The 20,430-nt window shown below is 44.0% G+C and overlaps 2 protein-coding genes across 2 annotated transcripts in view; both read left to right on the top strand.

Annotated features, from left to right (window-relative positions):
• Positions 1-20,430, top strand: part of LOC130356680 (septin-4-like) — a 138,117-nt gene that overhangs the window by 2,788 nt on the left and 114,899 nt on the right. The gene's annotated exons all lie outside the window — the stretch shown is intronic.
• LOC130356682 (uncharacterized) lies at positions 4,977-19,547 on the top strand. The gene is made up of 3 exons (XM_056558535.1): positions 4,977-5,167; positions 11,292-11,961; positions 19,445-19,547. Exons 2-3 carry the CDS (start codon positions 11,310-11,312, stop codon positions 19,525-19,527), a joined length of 735 nt encoding a protein of 244 aa, XP_056414510.1. The 5' UTR covers positions 4,977-5,167; positions 11,292-11,309; the 3' UTR covers positions 19,528-19,547.

Genomic DNA, 20,430 nt, shown 5'->3' with positions numbered 1-20,430 from the left:
AAAACATCCTGACAATGGCAAGGAAACTGTGCAAGCACTTCAGCCACTCCTTGAGCTTCAGCGTCAGAATGGTATCCCACAACATAGTCTTATTTGTGACATTGCCACACATTGGAATTCCACCCTCCATATGTTGGACAGACTATATGAACAAAGAAAAGCCATCACCGATTTCTTGATGATCCAAGCAGATACGAGTATTCCCCTGTGTAACTTCGATTTGAACCAGTGGCAGCTCATACGTGACACCTGCCATTTGCTGAGGCCCTTTGAGGAAGCCACATTATTTGTAAGTCGCCTGGATTACGCCATGAACAACGTAATTTCGCTCCTACATTTCCTACAACAAATGATTGAAACGATGGCTGGTCACAGCAATGGAGACGTTGAGCCTACATCTCAAGGCTATATGAGCCCTGTGGGGGCTGAACTGGAGGAGGAGGATGTGGGGAAGAGTGGAGCACAGTTTAGGTTGGATGAGATGGCCGGTGTTTCTAGTCATCGTACAGGAGAGGAGGAGCATGAGCAGCTAGAGGGTTATGAGGAAGGCGAGACAGAGGACCTAGACACACCGTGGCAGTATGCAGTGGAGATGGAGGTAGGTAGTCCCTCCGAGTAACTGGCAAAATGGCACGATACATGCTCAGTTGCTTGCGTAGTGACCCCCGAATTGTCAAAATTCGTCAGCAGGATGACTTCTGGATTTCCACCTTATTGGACTCTCGCTACCTTCCCAGAATGGGGGCCTTTTTTACACCCACTGAGAGGGAGGACAAACTGACCTACTACAGAGAGATCCTACATAGTCAGTTAGCCGATGCCTATCGGCGACATGGTCCATCCAGTCGCAGGTCTGACTTGGGGGGCCCTCTGCGCTCACCTTCCACTGCCATGGCTGCTGGGGAGGGAGGGGGGGGGGCGGGAGCAGTACCAGCTCAATCAGCAGCAGCCTGAGTCTACAGTCGCTGATGAGTAGCTTTTTTCACCCGCATAGTGAAGCAACTGATCAGCAGCAGGTAGACATGGAGCAGTACCTGAACCAGCAGGTGGTGGCATACCTTGACATTGCCATGCCAACAAACATTGAGGATCCGCTGGACTTCTGGGCAGCCAAACTTGATTTATGGCCGCAACTAGCAGAGTTTGCCCTGGAAAAGCTGTCCTGCCCAACCAGTAGTGTGCTATCAGAGCGGGTGTTTAGTGCGGCCGGGGCCATAGTCACCCCAAGGCGAACTCGTCTGTCCATGAAAGATCTGGAGAGACTGATGTTTGTCAAGATGAATCACGGATGGATCAGCCAGGATTTCCAGCCACCAATGCCAGATGCCTCAGAGTAGATTGACCATGCTACTACACCAACACTTCCCAATTATGGTTATGAAACCCTCTTGGGTTATCAATTAGGGTTATGAAACCCTCTTGGCCTTTAATTTTTGGATGTTTAGCAGTAGCTAAATACATGCTTAATGCAAATTTCAATATTGATCTTTAGTGAAGGGGTTATGAAACCCTCTTGGGTACTGCAAATGCTTGCTCCTGACTCATCCTGTGTCTTTCAGGAACTTCTTGCCTCACTGATGCTTCTGGCCTTGGGCCTTTAATTTTTGGAAGTTTAGCAGTAGCTAATACATGCTTAATGCTAATTTCAACAATGATCTTTAAATTCTCGGTGCTCTGCCAGGGCCGTCCCCTACCCCGCCGAAGCCGATCCGAGGACCTCACTAAACCATTCAATCGGTAGTAGAGACAGGCGGTGTGTACAAAGGGCAGGGACTTAATGAACCCGAGCTTATGACCCGCACTTAGTTGGAATTCTTCTTTCATGGCAAATAATTGCAATCCCCGATCCCTATCATGAACGGGGTTCAGCGGGTTACCCGCACCTGTCGGTGAAGGATAGACACACGCTGGTCCGTTCAGTGTAGCATGCGCGCAGCCCCGGACATCTGAGGGCATCACACACCTGTTATTGCTCGATCTCGCGATTGATCGTGCAATGTAAGGGGTTATGAAAGCCTCTTGGGTACTGCTGATGCTGTGTCCTGTGTCTTTCAGGAACTACTTGCCTTCATGATGCTTCTGGGCTTGGGCATTTAATTTTAGGATTTTTTAAATAGATACATACATGCTTAATTTAAATTTCAACATTTATGGTGCAATGTATGGGGTTATTAAACCCTCTTGGGTACTGTTTTTTTCAAATTTTCTGATAATTTTCTCAGTAATAAACTTGAATTTTCCAGAATAATAACCATTACACCATTGAACGCTTGTTGTGTGTGATTTTTTAATAAAAATTTTCAAAAATAATACGGAGATGGATGAACTCTGCTTCTTTATTTCAGAAAACATTACTTTAGAGAAGAATGTCTTTTTGTGGTCCACCGTCCTGCATTATAGAGTCTTCTGGACTCTTGGATATGCGCTTGTTCTTAAACAAAGGTACAAAAAAAATGGCCGGTCAGGGCAATGGAGGCATTGCGCCTACATCTCACGGCCACATGAGCCCTGTGGGGGCTTGTTAGATTAGGTGGTCCTTTGTACCCACACACCAGGGTCCGGGGCACTAAAAGTTTGATTTACATTTCAAATAAAAAAATCAGACATTTCAATGGTCTCCTCATGCTGCAGCCAACTCCAGGCTGCGTCATTCAGGTAATATATAGGTAGCACCCGCTGTACTAAATCTTCTTCAGAAATTTCAGAAATTGTTGTTTTTTTTCCTAGGGATTGTGTAGCCCTGGTGTGTAGTCATGCATCAGCCAACTTCAGGCTGTGTCATTCAGGCAAAATATAGGTAGCACCCGCTGTCCAAAATCTTCTTCCAAAATTTAAAAAATGCTTGTGTTTTTTCTTAGGGATTGTGAAGCTCTGGTGTGTACTCATGCATCAGCCAACTCCAGGCTGTGTCATTCAGGCAATATATAGGTAGCACCGGCTATCCAAAATCTTTTTAAAAAAATTTCTAAAATTGTTGTGTTTTTTTGGGGGGGGGGGGGATTGTGAAGCCCTGGTGTGTACTCATGCATCAGCCAACTCCAGGCTGTGTCATTCAGGCAATATATGGTTTACTGATGCCGCTGCTGGGCCTGGGTCTGGGAATTGCTAATTTTCTCATAGGGGGCACCCGCTATCCAAAATCTTTTAAAAAAATGTCTAAAATTGTTGTGTTTTTGGTGGGGGATTGTGAAGCCCTGGTGTGTACTCATGCATCAGCCAACTCCAGGCTGTGTCATTCAGGCAATATATGGTTTACTGATGCCGCTGATGGGCCTGGGTCTGGGAATTTCAAATTTTCTCATAGGTAGCACCCGCTATCCAGAATCTTCTTCAAAAATTGCTAAAATTGTTGTGTTTTTTGGGGGGGATTGTGAAGCCCTGGTGTGTACTCATGCATCAGCCAACTCCAGGCTGTGTCATTCAGGCAATATATGGTTTACTGATGCTGCTGCTGGGCCTGGGTCTGTGAAATTCAAATTTTATCATAGGTAGCACTCGCTATGCAAAATCTTCGGTTTAAATTTCTAAATTCACCTTTTAAACTTAGGGATTGTGAAGGCCTAGTGCCTACTGATGCTGCTGGCAACTCCGGGCTGTGCCATTCATCCACTATATGGTCTCCTCATGCTGCCAACACCTCCACGCTGTGTCATTCAGCCACTATAGGGTGTCATCATGCTTCAGCCTGATCCTCATGCTGCCAACACCTCCACGCTGTGTCATTCAGCCACTATATGGTCTCCTCATGCTGCCAACACCTCCACGCTGTGTCATTCAGCCACTATATGGTCTCCTCATGCTGCCAACACCTCCACGCTGTGTCATTCAGCCACTATATGGTCTCCTCATGCTGCCAACATGTCCACACTGTGTCATTCAGCCACTATATGGTGTCCTCATGCTGCCAACACCTCCACGCTGTACCATTCAGCCACTATATGGTCTCCTCATGCTGCCAACACCTCCACGCTGTACCATTCAGCCACTATTTGGTCTTCTCATGCTGCCAACACCTCCACGTTGTGTCATTCAGCCACTATATGGTCTCCTCATGCTGCCAACACCTCTACGCTGTGTCATTCAGCCACTATATGGTCTCCTCATGCTGCCAACACCTCCACGCTGTACCATTCAGCCACTATATGGTCTCCTGACACTGATGCTACCACCAGGCTCTGTCATTGTGCTGCTGTGCAGCAGTGATTCTAAAAGTGATGCCGGTAATCTGCATGTTATTCTGAATAACAGAATTATTTCACTACCCCAGCACACTCCATATGCGTTTTAGAACACAGCAAAGTGTTCTATACCACTATAGAGGCTGTATGTAGGCTAGAAATAGCCTTTTTTTAATATAGATTTCCCACGAAAAAATTCGGAACAAAACAAACTTTTTCGGAAAATTCGGCCGAATCAAATTTTTCAAAAGTTTGCTCATCTCTACTTATAACTCAAAAAAAAAAAAAAATGGGTGGCAACCCTAAAGCTCCCATTCAGCGCTGAACAATGTGACGGGTCACTATTGAAGTCTGTAGGAGCTAGGTTTGGGGCAGTGTCACTGTGCTATTTTGGATGTGGATTGTAGGGACTAGAGCAGTGGTCAGACTCCCTGAAAACATGCCGTACGTTGCAGTTGTTAGGATAGTGTTATATCCAGTGTTTCTGGGAGTCATAGGAAATGTATTACTCCACCTAATATTCTCTTATTTTGTATAGAACATATTTTTGTATATAACAACATCAGCTAAAACAAAGAATAGTAATAATAATAATTAAATATTATTATTCCACCAATATTCCTATTCAGTCATGGATGTCATATATATATTATGGTAATGTGTGGTCACATGACTTCACCATTGAATGCACTTCACAGGATTAAATCTGTGGGTTATACCATTCTAGTGTGTAGAGAGGGGAGGATACTAGGAACTGTTGCCCACAGCAACCAATCAGATGGTTTCTCTCTTTAAAAAAAAAAAAAAAAACATATGAAAAATGAAAGCTGGAATCTGATTGGTTGCTATTGGCAACTGCTATGCAGTCCGTTAGCACAAGGTTTGATAAATCTCCCCCAGTTTATTAAAACACTTGTGCTGCCTTTCCTCAGCCTTATAGGGCCATTTGCCCCTGTTATGCCAGTTGTGAGTTAATTTTAAGTTCCTGGGTAAGTACTACATGGGGCAGATGTGACATCAAAACTGCCTGTACCAATCACCTGTATACATATTAGTGCCTCAGTATTACTAACATGTTTATGTTGTCTTCTATACTATCTGGTATACGTCTACATATACCTGTGCATTGATGCTTTAACTCTTTAGCAACATCCACTGTACATATGCTGATCGGTTGTCATGGCAGCCAGGGGCCATCTGTAGGCCTTCATGGCTGCCACCATAGGGATCCTATTACAATCCTTGTGTAGGCAATTTTTACTATACACTGCAGTATATTAGTACTGTATTGCAATGTACTGTATAAGCAGTCAGAGTAATAAAAATATAATGTAAAAAAACTTATTTTATTACCCAATATTACAAATTCCTAACACTTTGTTTTCTCAAAAAAAAAAAATTTACAATGAATAAATAAATACTTATACAATATTTAAATTAAGCAGTATACCAATATCTATTATACTTCTGTATACCAATATCTATTGTCCGCCGCTGAAATTCTGCAGTGTGAACAGGTCTCGCGGAAGACCCATTCACACTGATGATAATGTTCACAGCGCGGAATTTTACTCGTGGAATTCCGCAGGGTGAACATACCCTAAGGGTATTTTGCTGCTGCGTATTTTCCTACCCATTGAAGCCAATGGGCAGCAAAATACGCAGCTGATTTTTCTACCTATTGACTTCAATGGGTAGGAAAATATGCAGCAGCAAATAGACAGCAAAATATGGCACGTGTGACGTGGCATGTTCACGTCTGTATTTTCCTGCAGATTTTCCACAACTGATTTTGCAAACCATTGGCTTCAACAAGTAGCAAAATCCGTTGTGTAAAATCTGCAGCAAAATCTACATATGTGAAGCCTAAATAAATCTAAATAAATAGCTAAACACAGCATCAAATCTACAGCTTATACAGTAAGCGTAAACATGCCCTAAGGCTGTGTTCACACTTTGCGTTTTATTTGCAGCACTGTTGTGATACTGCTGTTTTTACAGGTAACAATTTCGCATTTGTGCAAATCCTAGTAAAACTTGCCATTTTTAAAAATGCACTTATTTTGGTAATCTTCCATAAAAGTTGTGGTAGCGGTGTGTAATGAGGGCAGATGTTGTTACCCTAGGGGCAGATAGCATTAACCCCTTGTATTCGTAATGCCAGGGTGTGGTTTAGCCTAAACCCACCCAAAGGTATACCGCTGGATCCTGGGCTAGGCACGGGGTCAATAAAGACTTCAATGCCAAGTTACGGACAATGGTAGCTTTACTGAGGGTAGAAAGTTGGTAAAGTCTATACAGTTCATCCAGGGCCCAAGGAGGTGACCAGTGACTTAGACACCTTAAGGGCTTGCTGGGACTTGTAGTAGGACTGGACAATTGAATGCAGACCATGCTGACTTGACAGATGACAGGAATTGACTTGCTTGACTCATAAAGCTGTGACTTTATCTTACTTGACTTGATGGTGGCTGCAGGACTTGACTTTGAGGCCTCCAACACTCTGGACACACACATTAGGCAACACTGCACTGGACTGCAGCTTAGCAGAAGAGCAGAGCTCAGGAGAGAAGCTCCACCCAGGGCTTATATGGGGAGACTAGCAGGGAGCCCATAGGTCACTCTTGGGATCACCTGGTCACTGGTACCTCCTGGGTAACAATCACATGACATATCACATGGTATAACTCTTAAAGCAACATTCAATTTTATAACACTTTACATGGTAAAACATATTTACAATGGGGAAACAAGTGCGGGGGGCCTTGGGGACACTGAAGGAGGCTGCCTGACAGGACAGCAGGAGCACAGGGTAACACCTCCCGTACTGGGCCACCACAAAAGCATGGTATAAATAGGCACGGTTCCGCAACAATACCGCAGATAAAGCACATTGTGTCAACACAGCCTAAAGATTGGCATGATGATTACTTTTACTAAAACTTACTAAAACTGTTGGTGGACAAGACATAAAAAGTATGTTAGCAGAAAGTTCCTACACAAAGCCGTTCAAAAACTGTGGCCATACAATCAGATGGAGGAGTTCAGCTAGCACTCTACAAAGGGGAATATGCTTAACCCCTTAAAGTGGTACTCTGGCCCTAATACAAATTATCCCCTATCCAAAGGATAGGGGATAAGATGTATGATTGCGGGGTCCTGCCACTGGGGACCCCCGTAATCTGTCATTGCGCACCTACCTTTGTGAGCTCTCCGCATTGCAGCCGGAGTATCGTGATGTCACAACTCCGCCCCGTGTGACATCATGCTCAGCCCCCTCAATGCAAGACTATGGGAGGGGACGTGACAGATTGCTGGGGTCCCCAGTGGCAGGACCCCCACGATCATACATCTTATCCCCTATCCTTTGGATAGGGGATAAGATGTAATAATGCTGGAGTACCCCTTTAAGGACAGACCCATTTTTTTACCTTAATGACCAGGCCCTTTTTTTTCTGCATTTGACCTGTATCTCTTTAAATGGCAATAACTTTAGAATTCTTTTTCTCAGCAGAGCGATTCTGAGATAGTTTTTTCGTGACATATTGTACTTTATATAAGGAGTGCATTTTTTGTGAAAAACTCCAAAATATTGTGAAAAACTGGGCAATTTCTGGCATTTTTTTAAAATTATTATTATTATTATTATTATTATTTTATGGTGTACACTGTCCGGTAAAAGTGATGTTATACATAGCTCAAAAAAATAAAGGGAACACTTAAACAACACAATATAACTCCAAGTCAATCACACTTCTGTGAAATCACACTGTCCACTCAGGAAGCAACACTGATTGACAATCAATTTCACATGCTGTTGTGCAAATGGAACAGACAACAGGTGGAAATAATAGGCAATTAGCAAGACACCCCCAATAAAGGAGTGGTTCTGCAGGTGGTGACCACAGACCACTTCTCCATTCCTATGCTTCATGGCTGATGTTTTTGTCACTTTTGAATGCTGGCATGCTTTCACGCTAGTGGTAGCATGAGACGGAGTCTACAACCCACACAAGTAGCTCAGGTAGTGCAGCTCTTCCAGGATAGCCAATCAATGCGAGCTGCGGCAAGAAGGTTTGCTGTGTCTGTCAGTGTAGTGTCCAGAGCATGGAGGCACTACCAGGAGACAGGCCAGTACGTCAGGAGACGTGGAGGAGGCCGTAGGAAGGCAACAACCCAGCAGCAGGACCGCTACCTCCGCCTTTGTGCAAGGAGGAGCAGGAGGAGCTTTGCCAGAGCCCTGCAAAATGACCTCCAGCAGGCCGCAAATGTGCAAGTGTCCACTCAAATGGTCAGCAACAGACTTCATGAGGGTGGTATGAGAGTCCGACGTCCACAGGTGGGGTTTGTTCTTACAGCCCAACACCATGCAGGACGTTTAGCATCTGCCAGAGAACACCAAGATTGGCTAATTCGCCACTTGCACCCTGTGCTCTTCACAGATGAAAGCAGGTTCACACTGAGCACATGTGACAGACGTGACAGAGTCTGTAGATTCCGTGCAGAATGTTCTGCTGCCTGCAAAATAATCCAACATGACCGGTTTGTAGGTGGGTCAGTAATGGTGTGGGGTGGCATTTCTTTGGGTGGCCACACAGCCCTCCATGTGCTTGCCAGAGGTAGCCTGATTGCCATTAGGTACCGAGATGAGATCCTCAGACCCCTTGTGAGACCATATGCTGGTGCGGTTGGCCCTGGGTTCCTCCTAATGCAAGACAATTCTAGACCTCATGTGGCTGGAGTGTGTCAGCAGTTCCTGCAAGAGGAAGGCATTGATGCTATAGACTGGCCCGCACGTTCCCCAGACCTGAATCCGATTGAGCACATCTGGGACATCATGTCTCGTTCCATCCACAAACATCAAGTTGCACCACAGACTGTCCAGAAGTTGGCGGATGCTCTAGTCCAGGTCTGGGAGGACATCCCTCAGAAGACCATCTGCTTCCTCATCAGGAGCATGTCCAGGCATTGTAGGGAGGTCATACGGCCCGTGGAGGCCACACACACTACTGAGGCTCATTTTGACTTGTTTTAAGGACATTACATCAAAGTTGGATCAGTCTGTAGTGTGGTTTTCCACTTTGATTTTGAGTGTGACTCCATATCCTGACCTCCATGGGTTGATAAATTTGATTTCCATTGATCATTTTTGTGTGATTTTTTTGTCAGCACATTCAACTATGTAAAGACGAAAGTATTTCATACGATTAGTTCATTCATTCAGATCTAGGATGTGTTATATTTTTTGAGCAGTGTATTTGTTCTGTGGGTCAGTACAATTATGGCGATACCCATTTTATATAGCTTTCTATGTTCTTTTTCCTTTTCTGAGCAAAATTCTTCTTCTGCCATTCATTTTCCAATAGCAGTAACTTTTTTATTTTACGTCTGATGCCAGTGAGTGAGGGCTTATTTTTTGCAGGACTGTACTTGTTATTGGTATAATTTTTGCAATACATGCTACCTTTATGATATTTTTATTCCGCTATTTGTACGAAAATTTGAGAATTTTGCGATTTTTGTTGTTTTTTCTTTTTTACGTCGTTCACTGTGCGGGATAATTTACATTATAGTTTTATAGTACATATCATTACGGATGTGGCAATACCCATTATGTATATGATTTGTGTTTTTGATCTTTTTTGATGACAATGCAGCGTTTTATTGGGAAAGGGTCATTTTTTTTTTTATTATACACTTGTGAACATGTATTGGACAACCTTTTATTATTTTATTTTTCACAGGTTATACTATGCTGCAATACATTTGTACTGCAGCACAGTATAACCTGAACGGCTGCAGATACTACAGCCTGTACGATCCAGCCTGTGGCTGGATCTCACAGGCTTTCATAGCAGGCATACAGGAGGTCATCATCATCTGACCTCCTGCTGTCATAGTATAGCAACCATGCCATAGCAACCAGCGTGCTCCCCCTGTCAACACCATAGATGCCGTGATCAGGATTGATCATGGCATCTATGGGGTTAATGTAGCCGGGAACGGGGCGATCGCGGCCCTGGCAGCTGCGATGGGTCCCCGACTGTGCTTGACTGTGCAGCAGTGCAGTGCAGGAGATCGCTAGAATGTATGCATACGTCCCAGTGCGCGAACGTATGAATACGTCCTATAGCGGAAGGGGTTAAAAAGGTATTCCAGGAATTCTTTTTATTTGACTCTGTTACAGGGGCTATAAAGTTAGTGTAGTTCTTAATATAGTGTCTGTACCTGTGTGTGACGGTGGTCTCGCAATTCTTTGATTTTTTGCCCCAATATTTATTTTTAACAAAATTACTTGTCTCAGGTTTTCCCTGGTTGCAGTGTGGCCCAGACATGACATCACTGGTCTGGTGTGCAAAGGGTGACTGTCCTGCTGTGGAGCAACCCAGATATTTCTGCAGATCTTTCTGCAACTAATTGTATTTTTGCAACAGCTGGAGGCACCCTGGTTAGAAAACACTGTTTTTTTGAATGGAAAGCAGCTCATTTGTGTTTCAATGGCTGGGGTGGCTGATGTGTGGTAGGGAGGAAAGTAACCTCACACTCACAAACCAGGGACTATGGGATATATAGTTTGAGAAAACGAACTCCAACAAGAAATACCAATTTCACAAAAAGACAACCACAGTATTATGGTAATCTCACAACAAAGCCATTTAACCCCAAGTCAAGCACAGATTCTTCCTAAGCATGTCCATTACTGTCTGCAAGGTACCTACTAAAATCACCTTATGGTAGATAACCCCATTAAATATTACAAATAAAAGAAAAAAAAATGAACAAAGAAAATGTTGAAACAGGATAAATTATAAAATAAGACAATATAAATGAAAAAAAATATCAGTTAAGAAAAATTAAAAGAAAAATACACATAAAAAGCTATTTTGTTTTTACAATGTGCAAAGTAGCTCTCTTACAGGGTCTTTAAAAAAAATGGGCAGAATGTGGGAAGACGAAAAACAAAAACATTTTTTATTTCTCAAGACTTATATTGGCCTTGTCCTGAAGGGGGTGACAAGAATTAAGGGAAATACTCTATTTATAAGCTCTTTTTACAAAAAAAAACAAAAAAAAAACGGTATTTGACAGTAATCATTGTCTTGTTTTTCTCAGAATCTTAGTGTTTTCATCATGGATGCTCAGGACGAAGATAGGACAAAGATATCAAATGCTAACCAAGAGCTCAAGGAGCCATCTAAACCATTACAGCCAAACCTAGCAGAAATGCCAAAAAAAGATGTCACAGAAGCACAAAACATCACACAAATCCAAGAGAGCATCAATCCTTCTGTTCAGGCACCGAAATCCAATTTGCTAATACATGGTATGCAAAGTAAGAGTCAACCTGAAATAAAGGCCACTGAATGGAGAAAACGGCTACTGGAGACCCAGTATGCATCATCTAAAGTAAAAACACGATCAAAGAGCTTGTCCCCAAAAACTCAAAGTTACACAGCTCTTCACAGCAGATCTTCTTTACTTCGCCGTAGTGCCTCACCAACACCTGCTACTAAAACAGCTACAAGTGATAGTTATTTGCAGACAGAGACCACCATGTCAAGCAACACTGACACAGATGAAACACGCCTAGGTAATGCCCCATTATCTTCACAGTTTCCAACAATTCGTAAGGTGAGCCTAATTTCTGATAAAAAGAAAGACTATCAGCTAAGTGAAGATGAGAAAGGAAGGCATAATGCATTGCCCAAAGAGAGTGTACACAACACAGGAACATCTCCACCATATCCTGAGCAGGAGAAGCAAGAAGAAGCCTTCTTTGTAGGTAAGGCCTCGTTCACACTGCCATCGGGCTCTGTTAGGTGGAGCTCCGTTGGCAGTTCCATCAAGTTTAGAGGAGAAAAAAAAATGTTTTCCTGTTAAATTCCTGTAAAATTACGGCATCACTGACGGGCCACATGCAAGAGAATGGGGGTCGTCGGGACCTGACAGTAGCTGTTTGCATCCAACCCATTTCAAGGTTTGATCGGCTGAAAAAAAGAAGAAAAAAAAAAAAAGAGCCAATCGGACTCTTAGCAGGTCGGATGCAAACAGCCGTGTGAACCTCGCCTAAGTTACAGTTGATTGGTGTTCCAGCATAATTAATATTGGTCTTTCCTTTACATGTTAATAGGGTTCTGCTATTAGGTGAATAGTGGCACTGAGTGTGCTGTAAGTTGCAATGATATTTTCATCAGATCTATATCAACACTTGAAACATGTTTTCCTTTACCCAGACAAAGAAGAACTTCATGCTGTAGTCCTGGTTGTGTAGAGCTTCTGTACACAGCATTTTCTCCTATCTGTTTATGTATCTTGTGGCGTCTGCCATTGCTGACAGAGCTGCAGCCAATGGAGTGGCTTAAGTCAGGGTTTTTTGTTACATTGCTCAATATAATTTAGTATAAAAAGTTCCTAATTCAACAGAGTTTTAGATATTTTTTTTTTATGATGGTGTAATAATCAAGATTCCATCTCTGAGACTGACCATATTGCCATTAAAGGGGTACTCCGGTGGAAAACTTTTTTTTTTTTAAATCAACTGGTGCCAGAAAGTTAACAAGATTAGTAAATGACTTCTATTAAAAAATCTTAATCATTCCAGTACTTGTTAGCTGCTGAATACTACAGAGGGAATGGTTTTCTTTTTGGAACACAGAGCTCTCTGCTGACATCATGACCACAATGCTCTCTGCTGACATCTCTGTCCATTTTAGGAACTGTCCAGAGCAGTGTGGTAGCCCTTGGGGGGTGTATGGTAGTGGTGGTATGGTATCGGTATATGAGGGGTTAATGTTAACCCTATAGTTCCTGACGCCAGGCTGAGGGCTGTTATGCTGAGGCTATGCTCCGGCCTATCGCCGCCCTTCCCAGTAACGATAGGTGCATGAAATGACTGAATGTCCACAAGGAGATTGAACTTGAACAACTTTACTTAAGTGCTTGCGATACATCCAAGGCACAGTAACAGTCTCGTGCAAACAGTCCTTATGTTGCTTAGTGACTGACAGTTGTTGCGGACCTTGAGCTATCTATACAGTCTCTGAATTTAGGGTAGATATTTGCAGATCCGTCCGGATTTAGGGGTATTATTAGGTCCGGTGATGCTGCAGAGTGTCTGGGAATTGATACACTCTATATTTTGAATGATCCAGCCGTTGCCGCAAGGCTCAGGCCTAACTCACTGCGTTAGCTGCCTTACAGGTCCTTCTCGTTTTACAGCCCAGAAACAAGAGAGCGAAAACATGGCCGCCGCTCCCTTATATGGGCAGGGGGGAGGGTGAATCTGATTGGTCCGAACATCTGTCATTCACCATTACAGAGAGTAATGGGATTGCTTACGTCACAGGGCCTCCAAAGGTCCTTAACCCCTTAAGGACGCAGGACGTAAATGTACGTCCTGGTGAGGTGGTGCTTAACGCACCAGGACGTACATTTACGTCCTAAGCATAACCGCGGGCATCGGAGCGATGCCCGTGTCATGCGCGGCTGATCCCGGCTGCTGATCGCAGCCAGGGACCCGCCGGCAATGGCCGACGCCCGCGATCTCGCGGGCGTCCGCCATTAACCCCTCAGGTGCCGGGATCAATACAGATCCCGGCATCTGCGGCAGTTCGCGATTAAAATGAACGATCGGATCGCCCGCAGCGCTGCTGCGGGGATCCGATCATTCATAACGCCGCACGGAGGTCCCCTCTCCTTCCTCCGTGCGGCTCCCGGCGTCTCCTGCTCTGGTCTGTGATCGAGCAGACCAGAGCAGGAGATGACCGATAATACTGATCTGTTCTATGTCCTATACATAGAACAGATCAGTATTAGCAATCATGGTATTGCTATGAATAGTCCCCTATGGGGACTATTCAAGTGTAAAAAAAAATGTAAAAAAATGTAAAAGTAAAAGTTAAAAAAAAGTGAAAAATCCCCTCCCCCAATAAAAAAGTAAAACGTCCGTTTTTTCCTATTTTACCCCCAAAAAGCGTAAAAAACATTTTTATAGACATATTTGGTATCGCCGCGTGCGTAAATGTCCGAACTATTAAAATAAAATGTTAATGATCCCGTACGGTGAACGGCGTGAACGAAAAAAAAATTTAAAAGTCCAAAATTCCTACTTTTTTAATACATTTTATTAAAAAAAAAATTATAAAAAATGTATTAAAAGTTTTTTATATGCAAATGTGGTATCAAAAAAAAGTACAGATCATGGCGCAAAAAATGAGCCCCCATACCGCCACTTATACGGAAAAATAAAAAAGTTATAGGTCATCAAAATAAAGGGATTATAAACGTACTAATTTGGTTAAAAAGTTTGTGATTTTTTTTAAGCGCAACAATAATATAAAAGTATATAATAATGGGTATCATTTTAATCGTATTGACCCTCAGAATAAAGAACACATGTCATTTTTACCATAAATTGTACGGCGTGAAAACAAAACCTTCCAAAATTAGCAAAATTGCGTTTTTCGTTTTAATTTCCCCACAAAAATAGTGTTTTTTGGTTGCACCATACATTTTATGATATAATGAGTGATGTCATTACAAAGGACAACTGGTCGCGCAAAAAACAAGCCCTCATACTAGTCTGTGGATGAAAATATAAAAGAGTTATGATTTTTAGAAGGCGAGGAGGAAAAAATGAAAACGTAAAAATTAAATTGTCTGAGCCCTTAAGGCCAAAATGGGCTGAGTCCTTAAGGGGTTAAAGGGGTAGTCCAGGCAAAAACTTTTTTTTATATATCAACTGGCTCCGGAAAGTTAAACAGATTTGTAAATTACTTCTATTAAAAAATCTTAATCCTTCCAATAGTTATTAGCTTCTGAAGTTTTCTGTCTAACTGCTCAATGATGATGTCATGTCCCGGGAGCTGTGCATGATGGGAGAATATCCCCATAGGAGCTGGACAGCTCCCGGGACGTGAGTCATCAGAAAGCAGTTAGACAGAAAACAGCAACTCAACTTCAGAAGCTAATAACTATTGGAAGGATTAAGATTTTTTAATAGAATTAATTTACAAATCTGTTTAACTTTCCGGAGCCAGTTGATATATAAAAAAAAAGTTTTGGCCTGGAATACCCCTTTAAGCAGAATACCATAGAGTTTACCTAGTCACGTGACCCGCAGGTTCTGCAACGCTATGGAACAGGTAATTAGCCATTTATTTACATATATATATTACCCTATTTGCATTAACCTTAAATAAATTGCTGGTCTATGAGCTGGAATAGAGGAGAAAAGGGGTAAACTACATCACAGGGATCCCTACGTCCTAGGGACTCTGGCTATGGGGACCCACAGATACATAGGTACCGTATAGGATGCGGTACCGGGACCCCTGAGACAGAGGGACTAGGACTAGAACAGGATGCTATATAACAGGATGATCTATACATTTGGTGTACATCCTAAGTAGACTAAACATATTGGAGTTCAATTGAAAAAGTGAGCAAGGCCTTAACCACAACTCAGTCGGGTACAGTCCTTAGTGAATTTCCTACAGGCTAGGAGTCTCTTGACTTAATAGTCAGGCACAAGCTTAGTGGTTACGTTGCTGAACTTTAAACTTGAACTACTTAGCACAGTCCTGCTAGGCACTTTTCTTGAACTTGGTTGCTGTAAGACAAAAATGTTTAGACAGAAAACAATAAGACATTACTTTAAAGTTTCTTTAGAGGATGTTCTTCTTTACTCTTGTAGTGCCTCTCCTGGTTCCTCTATATCTGCCAACATCAGGGGCAGGATTAGACTTAACATAGCTTTGCCACACCACATTGGTGAGGATGGAGTTGTGGAAGGCAGCTTGAGAAGGGGTTATAGGCTTACTAGCCGGGATCACAGTGGGGCAATAGGGCTTGAGTACCATCTCGAAATTAGGAGCAACCCATGACCCTTTTGTTGGTACCCTGGAAGCAGGCAGACTCTCCATGTCAGAAGAGGGCCTTGGTACATACGTTGGTACCTGTGCAGGAGGCAAACTCTCATTGCTCCGAGAGGGCCTAGGTACGGTCTTTGGTGCCCACAATTTGGGCCTGCTTTCTTGAACTTGAGCAGGACTTGACTCTCGACGATCTGTAGAAAATGAAGAACTTGACTCTTTACTGTACATAGAAGATGTTGAACTTGACTATTGAAGCTCCTCCTCCTTGGGTGCGCTGGTGGAGGCTTTAGGAGCAAGCTGAAGGGATCGGACTCCCAATCCGCCGACGGGAAATATTTGAAAGGAAGCTGTGTTGGGGCTGTTGGTCTGGTGACCGCTGTAGCCCATTCTCCACGAAGGCTCTGGACGGGGTGTACTCCACAATTTCACCCACCTCCAAGGTGTAGAACTTCTTATGGAGATATGGCCTTTGCACTGCTCGCCGGTTTACGAGGATGGTCTGCCCGGTGTGTCAGTCAAGGAGTGTCCCATAACCTCTGACCTTGTCGAACTTGGCCACAGTTGCTCTTCTCCTTTCTAATGGCTCCTCCCCTTCTCGGGGTTGATCCCATTTACGGATGTACAATGCCTCCCTTTCTTTGGTATTTTCTTGATACCGCACTCTTTCTTCATAAGGCAAATGTACGTGCTTTGGAGCATAGAGTTCTTTGTATCGGGCCTTTAGCTTTTCCATCAATTCGGCCAGCTCGGCTTCTTGACAGACCCTTTCCCTTTCTGCAGTTGGGATTGGTGGGAGTGTCTTCCCAGGTAACGGTTGAAGTACTCTATGCATATACTCGATCAGCTCTGGCTCATCTCCGAAAATCCATTGCGGCAATTTTGGTGAGCACGGTCGTGCACTTGACAAGCTTGATCGAGGAATGACCTCAAGGCTGGAGGAGGAAAAATAGGCAGCCTCTGGCGGGGTACTCACAGCAGACTCCTCCGACGGGATCTCGGCCCACGAGCCCCAGGTCCTGTGGTGAGGGGACAATCCCACCGGTGACGCACCTCCAGGTGTCCCTGCACTGTTCGCTGGAGGTGTCTCTGGCCAATCGTCGTCATCATCAGGCAGTGGGGGAAGATTGCCGGCCCCCTCTTCGTCTAATGACAGCCGCTGCAGACGATCAGAAAGCTCTTGAAAAAGTTGGGCTGCGACTGCCACAACTTTCCGTGTTTCCGGCGCCATTTTGCCAACTTGACCACGTGGAACGCTGCACTCCGCCATGTCTGTACTCTCTGGCTCTCTCTGCAGACTGAAGAGGTTGCTCTGCGTGGCGTCTTTTATAGTAGGGTTCTCCAAAATGGCGCTGGGCAGGAAGGACGCTATCGGTGCAGCCCCGACTTCCGGTCCCTCCAGAAACGACTCCTGCATCTTTGAGTTCCCTTTCGGCTGGGATACAGCAACTTGGAGTCCACGCCCAGGGACGGGGCATGGCGTAGCGCGGGCTTTCTTTGCGCGCTTTTCCGGCAGCAGTTCGGCTCCGCCTGTGCCGACCGGACCAGAGGATCGCAGCATGAACTCATTGCGCATTTTACACATTTCAACAGTAGACAAATCTTCGCCTCCCCCTTACTTTTCTCTTGGCCCCCTTTTATGGTGTCCCACAAGCACCGCTCTTGTACACAGCAACACATGAAAAAAGTTCCCTTTCTGGGGGGGGGGGGGGGGAGTACACTTTCACCAGTGGCAATGGTAGGCACACACCCGAATCCTGTTCGTGCAATGCCAAAAAGGCTTTGTGGTAGCCCTTGGGGGGTGTATGGTAGTGGTGGTATGGTATCGGTATATGAGGGGTTAATGTTAACCCTATAGTTTGTGACGCCAGGCTGAGGGCTGTTATGCGGAGGCTATGCTCCGGCCTATCGCCGCCCTTCCCAGTAACGATAGGTGCATGAAATGACTGAAGGTCCACAAGGAGATTGAACTTGAACTTGAACAACTTTACTTAAGTGCGTGCGGTACATCCAAGGCACAGTAACAGTCTCGTACAAACAGACCTTATGTTGCTTAGTGACTGACAGTCTCTGAATTTAGGGTAGATATTTGCAGATCCGTCCGGATTTAGGGGTATTATTAGGTCCGGTGATGCTGCAGAGTGTCTGGGAATTGATACACTCTATATTTTGAATGATCCGGCCGTTGCCGCAAGGCTCGGGCCTAACTCACTGTGTTAGCTGCGTTACAGGTCCCTTATATGGGCAGGGGGCGGGGTGAATCCGATTGGTCCGAACATCTGTCATTCACCATTACAGAGAGTAATGGGATTGCTTACGTCACAGGGCCTCCAAAGGTCCTTAAGCAGAATACCATAGAGTTTACCTAGTCACGTGACCCGCAGGTCCTGCAACGCTATGGAACAGGTAATTAACCATTTATTTACATATATATATTACCCTATTTACATTAACCTTAAATAAATTACTGGTCTATGAGCTGGAATAGAGGCGACAAGGGGTAAACTACATCACAGGGATCCCTACGTCCTAGGGACTCTGGCTATGGGGACCCACAGATACATAGGTACCGTATAGGATGCGGTACCGGGACACCAGAGCAGCATATGTTTGCTATGGGGATTTTCTTCTACTCTGGACAGTTCTTAAAATGAACACAGATGTCAGCAACCAGAAAATGATAAAAATGGATCTTCAATAGGCTCATTAACAGTGTAGAAGAAGGATAAGAATGTTCAAAGTTCTTATCGTAACGATTTATTGGGCACAACCAGCAACATGTTTCCTGCCCGTAGCGGCACTTCATGAGGCAAATGCACATTTGCCTGATTAAGTGCCCATTACGGGCAGGAAACGCATTGCTGGTTGTGCCTAATAAATCTTTATAAGAACTTTGAACATTCCCATCCTTATTCTACACTGTTAATGCGCTTGTTGAAGATCCATTTTTATCATTTTCTGCCTAACATTGGACCAGTGAGCGAGGACCTGACTGGAGGATCAAGGCTGCTGACAGATCACCATTGACTTATACGCTACATGATGTTGTGCCCAGAGCGCAACGCTACTTGGTAAGTGTGATTTTTATTGCCACATTTTCCTCTGTTTGTCTCTACAGATGTCAGCAGAGAGCACTGTGGACATGATGTCAGCAGAGAACACTGTGTTCCAAAAAGAAAACAATTTCCTCTGTAGTATTCAGCAGCTAATAAGTACTGGAGGGGTTAAGATTTTTTAATAGAAGTAATTTACAAATCTGTTTAACTTTCTGGCACCGGTTGATTAAAAAAAATAAAAATAAAAAGAAGGTTTCCTTTAACAATTAACTGAATTTTAATGTAGTAGTAGTTTTGGCATTTGGCTGACTCTTCCACATTCCTATGTATCTTTTAGGTTCTGATACTGACATGGCTTCTTCAGTTGTCTGGTGGCTAAAAGGTGTGTCATACAGTAAACTTCAGCAAAATTTGCACTAAATTAATAAACTTAGAAGGAGTTTAGGATTTTATGAATTTATTTTTATTTATTGAAGGGGTACTCCGGCCGTAATACATCTTATCCCCTATTCAAAGGATAGGGGATAAGATGTATGATTGTGGGGGTCCCGACCCTGGGGACCCCCGCAATCTGTCATTGCACACCCACCCTTGTGAGCTCTCCGCAGCGCTGGAGGCTCCGAGTGTGTAGTGTGACGACCACGCGGCCGGAGTATCGTAATGTCATGGGTACGCCCATGTGTGACATCACACCCCGCCCCCTCAATGCAAGACTATGGGAGGGGGCATTACAGCTGTCACGCCCCCTCCCATAGACTTGCATTGAGGGGACAGGGCGTGACGTCACGATACTCAGGCCGCGTCGTCATCACACTACACACTCGGAGCCTACAGCCCTTTGGATAGGGGATAAGATTTATTAGGGCTGGAGTACCCCTTTAAATCTGCAGCATCAAATATGCATTGTAAAATCCACAATGTGAAATCCATAGGGGATTAGGTACATGTAAACCTTCCCTTAAAGGGTGTCTGTCAGTTGTTTCATGCTCTCCAAACCATAGACCACATGAAATAGACATTATGGGGGAGATTTATCAAAACATGTGCAGAGGAAACGTTGCCCAGTTGCCCATAGCAACCAATCAGATCCCTTCTTTCATTTTTAACAAGGCCTCTGGACTGGTTTTGATAAATCTCCCCCTATAACTCTCATTAAAGTGCACCAAGATTTACTCTGAAACAGTTGAGAGAAATCATAGCTTACACAGAAGCCGGAAGCAGCATTTCTCTACCCAACTGTCCGTCAAAGCCAACCTTTTCTCTGTATAAGTGAATAGGTCGGATTTGCCATCAGGCCAAGGAATGGGGCACACACTTTCTTAT

The sequence above is a fragment of the Hyla sarda genome, chromosome 2, assembly GCF_029499605.1.
Source record: "Hyla sarda isolate aHylSar1 chromosome 2, aHylSar1.hap1, whole genome shotgun sequence".
In the NCBI taxonomy this organism is placed as follows: domain Eukaryota; kingdom Metazoa; phylum Chordata; class Amphibia; order Anura; family Hylidae; genus Hyla; species Hyla sarda.
The sequence above is the reverse complement of the archived record's forward strand: the minus strand, read 5'-3'. Positions and strand labels throughout refer to the sequence as shown.